Genomic DNA, 15,407 nt, shown 5'->3' with positions numbered 1-15,407 from the left:
AAGGAGTGTCTTGTTATCGTTTGGGCCTCTTAAAAACTACAACCGTACCTACATGGTGCCGGTTTACTGTGATTACTGATCACAACCCCCCTACACTGGTTACACAGAGTGGCTGGGACAAATAGGAAACGTCTCCAATGGAGCCTAGTTCTCCAGCCAGCAATATGAGTTTGCCATACAGCATAAAAAGGAGTACACATGGCAAGGTCGATGGTCTGTTATGCCAAGGGGAGGATCCCACCTAATACGCAAGGTAGAGGCATGTGAGTCTCCTCCCACTGCGTCTCTTATTTGGGGGAGGAGTCACAGCAACTGGTGTAATGCATACATGGACTTGTTACCTGTATGACCAACTTTGGCATGAGAGGGGTTAATTTGACTGTATAGGCATATGGTGCCAAAAGGTAAAGATACATTGGTCTTTTGAAGCTGGGACTCCAACCAGGGCCCTCTGCAAGGTTTTCTGTAATTTCTCCTTTTTATTTTATCTGTTTGGTGTTAATATATCAACCTTTTTTTGTATGCACTGTGACTATTTTTTGTTCATAATATTCTTCAAAGTTCTGCCTTTGTCTGGTAAAGACTTGCGTTACCTGATTTTACCGTTTTATTGTAATTTGTATTCGCGTAATTATTGTGTTACAATATACTGTGTGGGTTTTTAATTAGCTTGGGGTACCAAGACACCCTATTTATAAATTGTCTTGGTGGTGACAGCGTTATATTAGTTATATCATTATAGTTAATTGTGGGTGGTATTAAGGGTGGATATTTTTATCACTATTTCCGGTCTAGGACAGACAGAGGCTTACAACCCTCCGAGTGTTTATAAGAGCAGATAACTGATTTAATGTCTTCCTACAGTGACCCACCATGAGTTTCAACTTCCACATCCCATTGTCCTTCAGGGACCTGTTGAAGAGTGGAGGCATTGGACAGTATGTGGTGCAAGAAGTCCTACCCCTGCGGCAGCTGGAGTCGCAGCTTAGCGGTGAGTCGTCGTCCTTTGGCTGAAACGTCCCTCTGTAGGAATTAGTGGCGTCTGGAGTTATATGTGTAACTATCTGGACTTTTTATTAACCGGTCTGTCTGACTTTTCTGATTACAGCCTTCCAGAGTTCATTCCGTGCCGAAGGCCCCCTCGCGGTCCTTCAGCACTTTGATGCTTTGTACAGCATAGTACAGTAAGTGTACCTTTTGGATGCTGCTTATGATGACCTGAAATTCTGTTTGCCAAGTGATGAGTCCAAGGCGAATGTGACTCCCTTTCCTCTGGGTCCAAACCCTGGCCTTTGCTCTCGGTCTGTAATCTTGGTGGCTGTGCAAGAGTTTCTCACTGCTGCTGTAAGGCCAGACCAACAGCAGCATCTCAAGCTGGTCTTCTCCGTGCATTTAATTTGCCCACTGAAGTATGAGTGTGAGCAGATGTCGGGTGACCTACAGGATGGATAGGTAACATGAGAGCGGGCTAGGGATTGTGGCTCTTAATGGAGGCTAAAGGGAGATGTGAGCACATATCTTTGGTAATCTGATGGCATTTGGGAGTGTGATGGAGAGTGACGGTACATGTGCCATGGGGACTGGCGTTTTTGTTGGTTCTTCTGTGACTTGTCTAATTCCATGAAATACTGTATTAACTAATCAGGTGTCGCAGACATCAGAACCATATAGGTCAATTAATGTAAGCAAGGGATGTTGACAACTTGTTACTACAGAGTGGAGATTGGCATGGATTGGACTAGTGCATCATGACTTGCATTGCATCTGTTGCATGTCATTTTTGTGTTGCTCTATAGTGTATAATAAAGGGGGGAATAGAGAATGCAAGGCCGTTCTGTGCAGATAGGGTTTTATTCCATTTCTTTAACCTCTACTTGTTGTCTTGCAGCCACTTTAGGTCCCTAGACACTGCTCTGAAAGAAGACATTCTTGATGTGATGGTAAAAGGTACGAATGTAAATAGTAATGTTTCTTTGCTTTTGTGGAAGAAATTAATGTATGCTTGTGATGTAATAACACAATTTAATAGCCTACTTGTCATGTATACTCGGATCACATTGTGTAATTGATATCTGTCAAGTGATGAGTCCAAGGCAAATGTGACTCCCTTCCTCTTGGTTCGACCTCTGACCTCTTGCTCTCGGTCTGTAATCTTGGTGGCAGTATAGAAGCTTCTTGCTGCCGCTGTAAGGCCAGACCCACATCAGCTTCTCAGGCTGGTCTCCACTGTACTTTTCTGTCCACTGGAGTGTGAGTGGTACAGAAATCAGGGGTGACCTACAGTATGTTTCGATACCGCAGAGAGTAGTGGTCAGCGGTTGTGACTCTTAATGGAGGCTAAAGGGTGGTATGAGCACGTATCTTTGGTAATCTGATGTCAGACTCTTCTGTTTGGTTGGTAATGTGTCGGCAGAGCTGAAGGTGGGTGGCATGTCTGCTCCTACCTGCATTTCACTGTAGAGAAATACCAATTAATATATACATGTCTAGGTAATGTTGTGCTTTAAACCCAGTCTCAATCTGTTCCAATCTTTCCCAGTTACCTCACGGCATGCCAGTGAACTTCCTGCTGTCTTGGAAGATCTTTCTTTGCCTCAACCCCAGCGCAATGCCCATCTCAACACTTTGAAGATGACCTGTTTCCTTCTCACACAGCTCACAGAAGCTTTTGAGGCGGAGACATACAAAGCTGCATTGGGGAACGTGGAACCCACTGGGAAGGTATCTTGGTCTGTGGGTAGGGTTCATGACACCTGTAAGTGTGAGGCACACTTAACTCAAATATGCTTCTTTCCCAGGGGAAGAAGACAAAGTCCAAAATGGATGGCTTCAACTGGGAGATGGAGAGAGAGAAGGTCCTGCAAACACTTACTCACCTCTTGCAGCTTGATCTCCGCCGACTCTGGAGCATGTCTGTAGTGGAGGAAGAGTTTGTTAGGTATGATGCTGCACTTTGACTTCATATGAAGCTAACTGGAAAAGTCAGATATTACAGTGGAAGATAATGATATGGATATTATTGCTGTAGCTCTTTAGGAACTGTGATACACTGACATCTGCCCTGATCTCTCCAGCATGGTGACCGGCTGCTGCTACAAAATGATGGAGAACCCCAACATAGGCCTGGCAAAAAACAAGTCTGTACGGGATGCACTGGGACATCTCCTTGGGGTGATGGTGAAACGTTACAATCACATGCTTAGTAAGTGCAAGTTGTATTTGGCATTTGTTTCCTTATTAGAGTTGGCTCTTTAACAGCTGAAGGTATGGAGCCCTCTGGATAAAGCAAACAAAAAAAATCCTGCCTTACAAAGGAAACTGATCTCATTCCTGTTTCTAACACCAGTTGGTACCATAAGTGTGTGTGGTTTTTTTTTTTTGTTCCCCCCCCCTCATGTGACCTCTATACTCTACCTGCAGGTGCCAGTGTGAAAGTGATTCAGCTGTTGCAACACTTTGAACACCTGGCTTCTGTTCTGGTCCAGGCTGTGAGTTTGTGGGCCACAGAATATGGCATGAAGCCAGTGGTGGGGGAGATCATGAGGTAATAATTGGCTAACGATATCCTTAAACATTACATATTTTTAATGATGCAAATGGACCATTCCCTGGCTGCTCTTGCAACTGTCTCTGTGTAAATTATCTTCCCTTGTCATGTCCTAGTCTAAATTGCTCCAAAAATCGCAAAACTGTTTCTTCTGCCAAAAACATCAGCGTTTTCCTTTTTGTCCCCTTTTGACCCCCCCCGTTCCATGATACCACCTGGCAGGCTTTCTGTAAGGTCTTCCTGCTTTCAATGTTAATGGCCCCACTGGTCCTACTTTAATTATATCCTTATATATACTCGGATCACATTGTGTAATTGATATCTGTCAAGTGATGAGTCCAAGGCAAATGTGACTCCCTTCCTCTTGGTTCGACCTCTGACCTCTTGCTCTCGGTCTGTAATCTTGGTGGCAGTATAGAAGCTTCTTGCTGCCGCTGTAAGGCCAGACCCACATCAGCTTCTCAGGCTGGTCTCCACTGTACTTTTTTCTGTCCACTGGAGTGTGAGTGGTACAGAAATCAGTGGTGACCTACAGTATGTTTCGATACCGCAGAGTAGTGGTCAGCGGTTGTGACTCTTAATGGAGGCTAAAGGGTGGTATGAGCACGTATCTTTGGTAATCTGATGTCAGACGCTTCTGTTTGGTTGGTTAATGTGTCGGCAGAGCTGAAGGTGGGTGGCATGTCTGCTCCTACCTGCATTTCTTTCTAGAGGCTGTTCAACACCCAAGGCATTCATAATCATAATAATTTATAATGTAGTTTGTGAAATACAGCTGGGTCAGACCTTTTTCACCAATAACCCTTTTCCATCAAGTCAAAATGCACTACTGCCTGGCAGGCTCTCTGTAAGGTCTTTCAATGTTAATGGCCACAATGGTCCAACGTTTTCTATGTTTTTAATCTTTGGTTGTGTCTTTTCAGGGAGATTGGGCAAAAGTGTTCTCAGGATCTGTCTCGGGAGAGTTCGGGAATAAAAGCTATCGCTGCCTTTTTAACAGAACTATCGGAGCGTATTCCAGCCATAATGATGCCAAGTATCAGTGTCCTGTTGGATTACCTGGATGGAGATGTAAGGCCTTAGTAGTATGTAAGAATAAATAATGTGGCAAATGCATCTGCTTCAGAGTTTTCTTCATATCTTGGTTTTTTCTTCATTCACTCTTTAGAATTACATGATGAGAAATGCAGTGTTAACAGTGATGGGAGAAATGGTTATCCGTGTGCTCAGTGGAGACCAACTGGAGGAGGCTGAAAGGAACACACGAGATCAGTTCCTGGACACCCTGCAGGAGCACATACATGATGTGCATACGTTTGTGCGGAGCTGTGTCCTGCAAATATATAACAAAATCGTACAAGAAAAGGTAAGAAAAACGCCTAGCTGAATTAAGACTAACCTTGGTGTATCTTCTCCACCCTCTTAATTGTTCTGATGCCAATATCTTCTGCTCTCACCCTTTGCTCTATTAATCTGTTCTCTTTCCAGGCCCTTCCTCTGACCCGCTTCCAGTCGGTGGTCACTCTCGTTGTTGGTCGTCTTTTTGACAAGTCTGTTAATGTTTGTAAGAATGCAATCCAGCTCCTGGCTTCATTTCTAGCAAATAATCCCTTCACGTGCAAGGTAAGAATTTTACTGGCTTTTGTCTGCTCTCCATCAGAGTGCCCCTTCTGTTTTCATGGTATGACCCCTCTCCTCAACAGCTAAGCAGTGCTGATCTGCGGGAGCCGCTTGAAAAAGAGATCACAAAGCTCAAAGAATTAAAAGAGAAACTCCAAGAAAAGCGCCCAGGTATGTAACTGACTCTATGTATACATCTTATATTCCCCATCACTACAGCAGGCAACAATATTAACATTAAGACTCCCTGATGTAGAAGGTGACCTTGTGCTTCTGAGGTTACAAACTACTTCTAGGTGAAGGAGAAATAAGAATGAGGGACTGCTTGGGTGAGGATCATTTCATTGTAGTGTTATGTGGCTGCTTTTCAGGATCAATGAAAAGAGTAGAGTATGGATAAAATCCAGTGTGAAGAAGTGATGAGTTAAAAGAGATAACAGAACAGGCTTAAAGGGTTAAGCGCTCTGCTGGTAAGGCTCAGGAGATGCCATTAAAACACTTGGTACAACCAGATCTCTGTACTTTATTTCTCTGTGGATAAATAGGCCTCCAGCTTTTCTGTTGGTTGCCTTGCTAGGTCTCTGTCTTATTGAACCGTATTTTTTTTTTTTTTTTTTTTTTTTTTCCTGCAGTTGTGGTCATTTCTCCTGAGGAAGAGTGGGAAGCCATGTTTCCAGAGGTGCAAGAGGCTTTCCACGTTCTAAAGGATGAGGAAGTGGAAGGCGATGTCCAGGATGATGCAGAAACACCTGAAGAGCTGTGTGAACAAATACTACTACTTTTGAGAAAGACCAGTTACAAGTAGGTTTAGAACATGATGATAAAGTCACTGGCTGTTTGGTTTGCTGCTTCTAACCTAGTGTGTCCTGTTCATAGGAATGCTATCCTGCTGGTCCAGAGAGGTGCTTCTCGTTTCCCGGGACATGCTTTATTTGTAGGATCCACAGAAGATGAAGCAATGTTGGGCATTCTGGAACAAATCTTTCTAGGTACCAGCTTCTAATTGCTGCCTTTGTTTGTGAAGTCCAATGTAAGACAACTGCCTATATCAAAGTACATAATCTTTTCAGTCCCCGGAGGTCCCTTTCATTGTATTCTGTCCAAATATAAGTATTGGCTTCAGCTATTCTAAAAGACTCGCATTCATACATTCAGGAACAGTCTGTCTGACACATTCATATGTTGTACAGGGAAGCTGCCTGGTTCAGAAAGCACCTCAAATGATGAAGATGACTCGGCCAAGGCAGACCCCTCAGAGGAGTCCTCTGAGCAATCTAACCAAGAAACTCAAAGCGCCGATTTGAAAAAACTGGAGATGCTGGTCCAGTACCTGACCGATGCTTACAACTTTTCAGTGAAGATTGAGGAAGCAATTGATGTGATCAGCAAAATGATGTATGAGACTGCTGTTTCAGGTGAGGACTCTGTCACCCTGCATGAAAAGTGCATCTCTTTCCTTGCTCAACATGCAAAGGACTTTGTAATACTGTTTCTAAAGCTGCTTGTACTTGACATTCTTGCTAAAACTAAATGCAAATGTGTACCACTTGAAATAAAAAGTCCTTGCAGGGCAAAACTTAATAAGGTGTCTGGCTTTTTTTTTCCCCTCTTCCTTCTACCTGTTTAGTGGTGCAGGAAGTCATTGAGTTCTTTGTCACGGTGTCACAGTTTGGGGTGTCTCAAGCTGTGCTTGGAATTCGACGCATGCTGCCCCTGGTGTGGTCTAAGGAGCCGGGTGTACGAGAGGCTGTGCTCAGTGCTTTCCGGCGGCTATATCTCTGCGCCAATGGGGAATCTGACCGGTAATTATTGGTGCCACAGTTGAAAACACTCTTAAATTACTGCTTTTTTAATGTGGTGCTTTCAACTAAACTGTATACGCTAAATCATACAGCAGGAGCTCCAGGATGCATGTGCAGGTTTTGTACTTCTAGAGTGGTAGTGTATTGGTGCCATAGTTGGTAATATGAATATTTTGAGCTTGTCAACACTACACCATACATGAGCCTAGTGTTCTAGTATACTGGACCAAGGTAATAGACCTTGAAAAAATAATACAATCTTAATCTCCCGATTAGTGTTTTTATTTTTATGAGTAACTGAAGCAGACTGATGCCAAACACTGGATAACAAACATGAGTTTTGTGGCTGAACAGATGGAAAGTTATGTGAGGCGCTCCAATGAGCATAAGTAACCTGCATTTTACTGTTAAATGTGAGCAATCTTTATACAGCTTAACTCGCTTTACAGGGGTTCATGCAAATATTTTCTATAGGCATAAATGTCTACTTGGTTAAACGTCGGGGTGTGTAGGGAATATTTTTACATGTCCAAATCTTGTTTATAAGCCTGCTTCTAATCAGTCTTCAAACTCTCCCTGTTCACAGGGTGAAAGCTCAAGATTTGGTTCGTAATCTCTCACTTCTCATGGTAGATTCTTCTGCTGCAATGATCCAGTGTTTGGAGGAGATAGTAAGTACATAGTCTAGTTTGTGACTTCACTTTGGCTCTTCCGGTTCCTTTAACCACCTTGATGCTTGTGCTTCCAGGTTTCTGAATTCATCACAAAAGGTGAAATCCGTCCCTCTGTGATACAGCTGCTTTGGGAAAAGTTCACCCAGAAGTCTGCTTGTTCACCATTGGAGAGGCAAGCAGCTGTTATGTTACTGGGAATGATGTCTCGGTGAGTCTTTGGAACGCGGCATCCCCTTTTAAAATGTATGAACGCTTGTCCTGACTTTATCCTAACGCTTCTGTTCTCTGCTAGAGGTCAGCCAGAAATTGTGGTCAGTAACTTGGACACTTTGGTGGCGGTGGCACTGGGAGACAACGTGCAGGAAGACTACCAGCTGGCCAGAGACGTTTGTAATAGCATCTTGAAGATAACAGACGGTCAAAAGGTAGCTGTCAGAAAGCATTCATCTTGTACCTTTTTTGTTAAGCTGTTTCAGAAAGTTGCTATGTATAAATGTTCCTTGTAGCTCAGTTTAAAATCTATCAGGAAATACACTGACCGCTGAACACACAAGCGTATCTTGCCAATATGATTGTAATGCACACAATTTCTGTGTTTGACTCGAGCTTGGGTTTTGCTTTGCAGTCATCAATTGGCAAGAGCGGCACACCCTTCCGGCTGCCGAAGGATCACTCTCTCTTTGTGCGTCTAACAGCAGCGGTGGCCGGTGGTTAGTTTCACTCTATTTTAATATATTTATATTATACTCCAATATTTCTACGTGTTGCTTAAGTAAACCTTGGGTTTCAGGGATTGGACAGCCGGGCCTGTATTGGCTGCCCTTTAAAGAGACCGCAGTGAAATTGGTTTATGAACTTGCTGAAGAGCCAGACGAAATCTGCGCGGAGATTCTTCAGCGCTGCAGTCGTATTGTTCTGGAGCAGCTCGATTCTCAGGAAGGTGAGTTGCTTTATTGAGGGTTTATTATTGCAGCGCGAAGTCATGCGCCTTGATGAGAGTAAGGAAGTAATCCATCAATGCAAGTTACGCTCAGTAATATCTGATTTGATTATACAGATGCTCACTGTATTGACAATCTCCAGGCTTTGCACTCTATTACTACCCTTCGCCTGTTTGAATATTTCCCTTCAATAGGCTCTACCCTGCCGGCGTTTCACCTTACTCACTTGCTGTCACTGGCTGGAGATATTGCGTTACTCCAAGTTGTCTATCTGGAGCGGGCAGTCAGCTCTGAATTGAGGCGAAGGAGAGTATTAAAGGAAGAACAGGAGGCTGAGAAACTGGGCAGCGGCAAGCAAAGTAAGAGCAAGGTAAGTGTTGGTGAGGGATTCTTTACACGAGGGTGTTTTGCGTGCCTTGAGTATATTAAAGCCTTCCCTGCGTACAGACCCTGGAGGTCTTATATGTGACTGGATGTATACACAAATGGTGGCTTTCAGAGAGCAGTATGGGGGGGGTCGTCCATGAAGCTCAGACACTGAAGGGACAGGGATTCTCCAGAGGCTTATATGATTTGTATCCTTGTCAGGGGAATGAAAGCACCATGGAGGAAGAACTTGGGTTGGCTGGGGCTTCAGCGGATGATATTGAGGCTGATCTGATCCGGAAGATATGTGACACTGAGCTACTTGGGGGTAAGTAGACTAATATATTTAAGGGGTATTCCAGTCATCTGCACATTAATGCAAACGAACGCTAAGAGCTTCCTTCACATTTTGCTGCATTGGATATTTGGCCTTCGATGTGATACTTGCTGCCAGCCAGCTCCTGTAATATGTTTAAATTTTAAAATGGAATAGGGTGAACATGGGCTGTAATGGACTTGTGCAGGCGTTGTTGTTAGGCAACACGGGGGTGTTGTGGCTAACCCATCTAATGTATAAGTGCCGACCGTGGCGCTCCACCCAAGCTTGATGCCATGTTTTTCCCCTCATACGCTTTCTGTATTTTCACAGGGCAGCAATACCTCTCTGCTTTCCTGCCGCTGGTGCTCCAGATCTGCAGTAATCCTGGGAAATACAGCGATCCCGATCTCTCCACAGTAGCCACACTGACTCTCGCCAAGTATATGATGATCAGGTATGGTCTGTGTTCAGTCACCCATGCTTGCATGTCCTACTGAAAAAATATTCTGAGAATTTCACAACAGTCCGTTGGGTTTGCAGTATCTAATCTTAATGTTTTTGTGGGCGCCCTATGCGTTGCCATATTTTGCGTGCATTCACGCTAGGTTTTTTCCCTCTTAGGGATTCCTCCCTCGCATCTTAACTCTAACTTTTTCCTCCAGCTCAGATTTTTGTGACAGTCACCTGCGATTACTATTTACTGTACTTGAGAAGTCTCCTTTCCCAAGAGTCCGCTCAAATATTATGATTGCCCTTGGTGACCTTAGTATCCGCTTCCCTAACCTCATTGAGCCGTGGACGCCGCATCTCTATGCCAGGTAACAAAACCCCGAAAGGTGACCGTATACTGCGCTCCAAAGCATGGTTCCATACACTAACAATGTACCCCGCTTGTCTCGTCAGATTGCGGGACCCCTCCCGAGATGTTAGAAAGTCTTCTAGCCTGGTGATGACCCACCTAATCCTGAAAGACATGGTGAAGGTGAAGGGTCAGGTCAGTGAGATGGCTGTACTGCTCATAGATCCAGATCAGGAGATCTCTTCGCTGGCCAGGAATTTCTTCAACGAGCTGGCCAACAAGGTGAGACTCTGGGAATGGGCCAGGTGGTGTAGAAGCTATTGCACCTTTATTTAGACCTCTCTGAGAATGCTGGTGTTCTGTACTTGCAGGGGAATTCTGTGTACAACCTTCTGCCTGACATAATTAGCCGCCTGTCTGACCCGGACTGTGGGGTTGAGGAGGAGGCTTTTCGCACGATCATGAAGTAAGTGAATTAGGCTGAGTGCATGTCTTCCATATTCATTGTATAAAAAGAGGCTGGGTACAGGTGACATGATATAGGTGTTTTCTGCTAACACTCCTGTGAAAAACAATATTTTGCAACTTTGCATATGTCACTGAGCAAAGTCCATGTGTTGTTTTGTTAACTTGGGTGCTATTGCCCAAAAACACAGCTACACTTTGCATTTCTCTTGATTTGCGTTGTAGTACTGATCGCTAGCTTGCATAAACTGTAGCGCTTGGAGAAATTGGTCTTTAGGTATGGAAAATATCCCACCGGACCCAGAAGTTATGGGATGTTATAGGCTTGACTCGGTACAAGATGTGGCCTCTATCAGAGAAACCCTTTAAAACAGGCAATCTAGTGTGCGTAATGTATCTGACGAGTGCGGTCTTCATATATATTTTCATTCATATTCCTGAATAATTTAATCCAGCTGTAAATCAACTGTCAGATTCAGCACTTCCCCCCCCCCCCCAACTGTTGTACTCTGGTGCTTTCATTACGCCCAGGAATTCGTGTATTCTGTAACTTGCAGTGCTGATCGACGGCTCGTTCATGTTGTGCTGTTATGTATAGTCTGTGACCTTTCTCCAGTAATTCTAATGTTTTGAAGATATTTTGTTTAAACATTAACTTAATGGAAGCTCGGATCTGTCTACATGACAGCCGTGTTTATCTGACCCACTTTCTTTCCCTAAAATAAAAATAAACCTGCCTGAACCAATTTACCTTAAAATTTAAAAAAACAATGAAGAAATAATTATGCTGAGACGGCAAAACCTTTCCCCGTGACGTACACATGAGGTGGATTTTTAATGTCCAACAAACACGAAAGGGTAAGGTGAAGGGGTTAGTGTGTGGAACTGTTAATATTATGGTGTCCGTTCACATGATTTCTAGTCTACTTGCAATGTATGTCGTTTGTTTTTTTTGTTTGTACGTCGGGGTCTGTTTTATTTTTGTTCTGGTTGGGCTTGGATTCTCCAAACTCTCCTGCTTGAAACATCCAAGGCAGCAGCAGCATCGGCATGAGAGTTCAGGGGCAAAATGGGTTTTCTGTTGCTTCATTCGGTGTACAGGCTCCTGGCATGAAAGCTGAGGGTGATCATAATGCCCCCTCTGTTCACGATTCAGAGTCTGAACTATTGACACAAAACCGTTCTTTGTTAGGCAGATCCCACCTTGGGCACAGTGTGTGATTTCTCGTCCCGGTTCAGTTTGCTGGCGCTTGTCTAGATGTTGGGTTGCAGTGCTGGGTATCCAAGTCTATTTTCTCTCCTGGCAGCTGAATGAGTGGCGCCCCTTAAGCTGCTACATGGGTTAATGTGCATGTCTGTGTGTTCTTGTAAATCTCTGAAATAATGGCTAGTGTATCAATTAAAACCCTGTATTTAAATAAACAAAGTCTCCTGAAATGCCTATTGTTACACATGTAATGTCTTGTATGTATACTACATATGATCTATATAAATCACAAATGCTGCTTCTCGCTCTAGCTTGTACAGCCGTAAGCCTATGGTGCCGACTCCTTTACCCATAGGGATCCCGGCCTAAGCTAAGCATTGAAGGCGTTATTTTGCTGTAAGAATTAATCTAAACCCCGCGCTCTGCGCTTGCCGATATCGTAGATGAAAGCTGATGTTCAGTGGCAGGGAACCAGTAGATAATGTAACTAGTAAGTGTTTCTAAGGCCGGTCCAGCTGGATCACTGCCTGGGGTAGGTGTTGGTTTAAAAGTAATGGAGACAAATGACTGTCTCCAGCCTGCTGTACATGCTCTCATTCCACTTATGATAGTCGCCTGTCAAGTGTTCAAACGTGAAAGATATACATGCTCCACAGCGTGTGTGTATATAATGTCCCTTCTTGGCTCATATGTTATGTATGTACAATTTAAAAGCTAAATGATTTCCACCGGTCAGTGGGGGGGGGGAGACTGAGTATTACTTCAGATCTGTACTCTGTTTTGTGATTTTCTAAGCCATGGCAACATGCAGAGCGCTATATACCTGGCGCTCTGCCTGTGATCACTCCTAAGAACTTTACAAACCTCTGACTGTTTTAAAGGTGCTGTTCCAGTTAAGACACAACTTGAGCTCTCTAGCAGGTTAAACAAATATTTGCCGGATCTATCTTATTCTATTCTCAAGGTGTAATGCCATAGAAACACAAACGCAAGCATTTTGTTCCTATGGCAACAACCAGCACTGGTTTGTCACAATTTTACATGATTAATCCCCAAAATCTTGTCAAGTTTTTTTTCTTTCCAAACAGTACTGGTAATTTTTGTCATGTTAAATATCAAATTCCGCAGCGGTAGAACAGCAAGTCTATTAGATTCCTTCCTCAATCGTCTGCAAGCACCTTGCTGTGTAACCATTCATAGTCTGTAGTAAAACCGGCGGTTAGAGGGTTAAATTACAGGCATTGTTGCGTTAGGTCTTGCTTCATCTCAAGATATGGTGGGGAAAGATTGCTCAACTCCCCTGACTTTGTTCAGTCATGTAGGGAACTATTAGTGTCTGGCGGCTTTAAATATGGGGCATTGTAACTGCGCTTTGATATTCCTCTTAACCCTTTAGTCGGTAAAGCATGTAGTCTGTCCTTGACTGTCCATGTCCGCTACATCAATAATCCTTACAGAAGGTGAAGGTTTAACATGATTTTCTGTGTCCGCTCTGCAGACAGCTGCTCTCCTACATCACGAAAGACAAGCAGACAGAAAGCCTGGTGGAGAAGATGTGTCACAGGTTCCGTACGGCCAGGTAATCCAACCGCCTGTAATGGACACTAACAGATGCCGACCCCGTTGACTTGTCTGGCCCTCTTTCTCTTAAGCATAGATGGGAAATGCCCGTCCGAACTCCATTCTGCTCCAGTATTGATTTAAATGTTATCCTGGCTGATGGCGTTTCTCTTGTGCGAACGCCAAACTTCCTTCTCCAATGAAAGTTATTGGGCATTCATTGAATTTACCGGGTTCTATCCTCCTTAGGACGGAGCGCCAGTGGAGGGACCTGGCCCACTGCCTGTCTCTTCTGCCCTTCTCGGAGAAAGGTCTGCGGAAGATGCAGGATTGTTTTGACTGTTATGGTGACAAGTTAAGTGACGATGACGTGTACAACTCCTTCCTGAATGCTGTGGGGAAAATGCGCAGAGGAGCAAAACCTGAACTCAAGGTACAAAGCTGTGGAAGAGATCAGGGGAGAGAGTAGCCTGGGTCTGGCGAACATGAACTGCATGGCTATGAAACGCCAGCATGGTTCCTGCTTCCCATCTGGAGTCTTATTCTTTTTCTCTTGCCCCCAAAGACCCTAATTGATGAATTTGAGCAGAAGTTGCGCAAGTGCCACAACAAAGGGCTGGAGAACATGGATGGCCCTGAAGAGCAGATTCCAGAAGAACCGCAGTCTGCTAGAAAAAATCCAACCAGTAAGCTCTATGTGCAGGGTTCATACTTTACACGTGTGGCCCCCATGGGCATGTGTACAGTCACCCCCCCTCCCCCCATGCAAATACTTCCCTGGCATACAGTGCGAAGACCAAGTCGGTGTGTGGGGTGCGCAGCGGTTCCCTGGGCTCTGGTCCATTTCTGAAGTATTCTGGTTTGCCTGTAATGGGTGCGTGGGGGTTTTTTTTCCTTCAATCTGTCCTTCTCTGCACGCAGCAAAGAGACGGCCGATGTCTTCCATCAATGGTACGCAGAAGCCTAAAGATGACTTCCAGACGCCCAAGCCGGCCACTCGCAAGAACACCCGCAAGCATGTCGTCGTGACGTTCTCAAGTGATGAAGAGTCTGGTATGTTTTTCAAGAACTTTGGGGCTTTATCATCCTACTGTGTGTACTGGGTTAGGGATTTGTGGGGTTTGTTTGGCTTTTATATATATATTTTTTTCCTTTCCCAGATTTGGAGGCTGAGCTGAGTGAAGCGGAGACTCCAAAGAACCCAACTCCCATCAGACGCACTTCTACGCGATCGAGAGCCAAGTGAATGTGGCTTAAATGCTTTGTGTTTTTTAATGTATGTTTTAATTGCGCTTCTACCCACGGGGTGGGTAACTTTTTAACTTGTCTATAATATTAAATCTTAACTATGTTTTTTATACCTTCCAGTCTCTTGCTGTCCATCTCTAGTTAAGGGTCGTTTGCACACTTGGGTATTTAGGTAGAAATCTCTAGAATGTGTGACTGTCATGAGTGAATTATGAAGCCTGGATTCAGAGTGTCGCTTGGGGCAAGCGTGTGTACATCATGATGAATACAGAAGGGGTATCTGGGGGTTTGTTGGGTCTGCAGGTTGATTTGTGCCAAGTGTGCGCTGTTCTTACAATGAGCTTTGAATGTAAGTGTGATGTAAAAGCTGGCTGCTGACTTGGTCTGAGTTTGATAACTGATTTGGGTTTTGTGAGGGTGCGTGGGGAGCCGGCTTCTGCTGGCCGGCGGCTGCTTGTCGTCGTGATTCTGTGTACATGCTGGTGTATAGATCCCCAGCAGACTGACCAGCGTGCATCATCAAGGCACGTTCTGTACCGCATTCTCATGATCTGCGCTACTGTGTAAAAGTTTAAGGCAATACTTTAGTTTTCTTTTTTGCAAAAGGCAAAGCAAGTGAACAGAAGAAAAAAAATCGATATTTGCTGTACCCACTTTCTGCCTTCAAAACCTCAATTCTTCTAGGTACACCTGGCTTTTTTTTTTTTTTTTTTAAATCTGCATTGAGAAGATCATGCCTTCTGACCGAATGCCCAGCTCAGTTTGCAGAAATAAAGCCCCAAACTTGCAAGGGACCTCTGATGCTTCACTGTTGCCCGCAAACTTTTTCCCCCCTGCCGCAAACCTTCGCACGGTCCTG

At 44.3% G+C, this 15,407-nt stretch overlaps 1 protein-coding gene and 3 non-coding genes across 5 annotated transcripts; all 4 read left to right on the top strand.

Moving 5' to 3' along the window:
• The first annotated feature begins 869 nt into the window (after nucleotides 1-869).
• NCAPD2 (non-SMC condensin I complex subunit D2) lies at nucleotides 870-14,660 on the top strand. 2 transcript variants are annotated; one of them, XM_053450355.1, is made up of 31 exons: nucleotides 870-991; nucleotides 1,109-1,184; nucleotides 1,889-1,947; nucleotides 2,540-2,721; nucleotides 2,799-2,938; nucleotides 3,075-3,202; nucleotides 3,421-3,544; nucleotides 4,471-4,618; nucleotides 4,716-4,913; nucleotides 5,036-5,170; nucleotides 5,251-5,338; nucleotides 5,800-5,968; nucleotides 6,044-6,156; nucleotides 6,358-6,582; nucleotides 6,795-6,969; nucleotides 7,556-7,640; nucleotides 7,718-7,851; nucleotides 7,936-8,068; nucleotides 8,269-8,353; nucleotides 8,434-8,583; nucleotides 8,779-8,954; nucleotides 9,173-9,278; nucleotides 9,600-9,723; nucleotides 9,932-10,087; nucleotides 10,173-10,350; nucleotides 10,440-10,534; nucleotides 13,239-13,319; nucleotides 13,550-13,733; nucleotides 13,866-13,986; nucleotides 14,222-14,353; nucleotides 14,461-14,660. In XM_053450355.1, the coding sequence occupies exons 1-31, from the start codon at nucleotides 874-876 to the stop codon at nucleotides 14,544-14,546; spliced, it is 4,104 nt and encodes a 1,367-aa protein (XP_053306330.1). In that variant the 5' UTR covers nucleotides 870-873; the 3' UTR covers nucleotides 14,547-14,660. The 2 variants fall into 2 exon arrangements, with proteins under 2 accessions (XP_053306330.1, XP_053306329.1); XM_053450354.1 differs by having other exon boundaries at nucleotides 8,776-8,954.
• Nucleotides 1,233-1,537, top strand: LOC128469537 (small nucleolar RNA U85). The gene has a single exon (XR_008345958.1). It is a non-coding gene; the product is annotated as a small nucleolar RNA U85 (small nucleolar RNA).
• Nucleotides 2,075-2,380, top strand: LOC128469540 (small nucleolar RNA U85). The gene has a single exon (XR_008345960.1). It is a non-coding gene; the product is annotated as a small nucleolar RNA U85 (small nucleolar RNA).
• On the top strand, nucleotides 3,872-4,177 carry LOC128469539 (small nucleolar RNA U85). The gene has a single exon (XR_008345959.1). It is a non-coding gene; the product is annotated as a small nucleolar RNA U85 (small nucleolar RNA).
• Nucleotides 14,661-15,407: the final 747 nt, after the last annotated feature.

Source organism: Spea bombifrons, chromosome 11, assembly GCF_027358695.1.
Source record: "Spea bombifrons isolate aSpeBom1 chromosome 11, aSpeBom1.2.pri, whole genome shotgun sequence".
NCBI classification, from domain to species: domain Eukaryota; kingdom Metazoa; phylum Chordata; class Amphibia; order Anura; family Pelobatidae; genus Spea; species Spea bombifrons.
The sequence above is the reverse complement of the archived record's forward strand: the minus strand, read 5'-3'. Positions and strand labels throughout refer to the sequence as shown.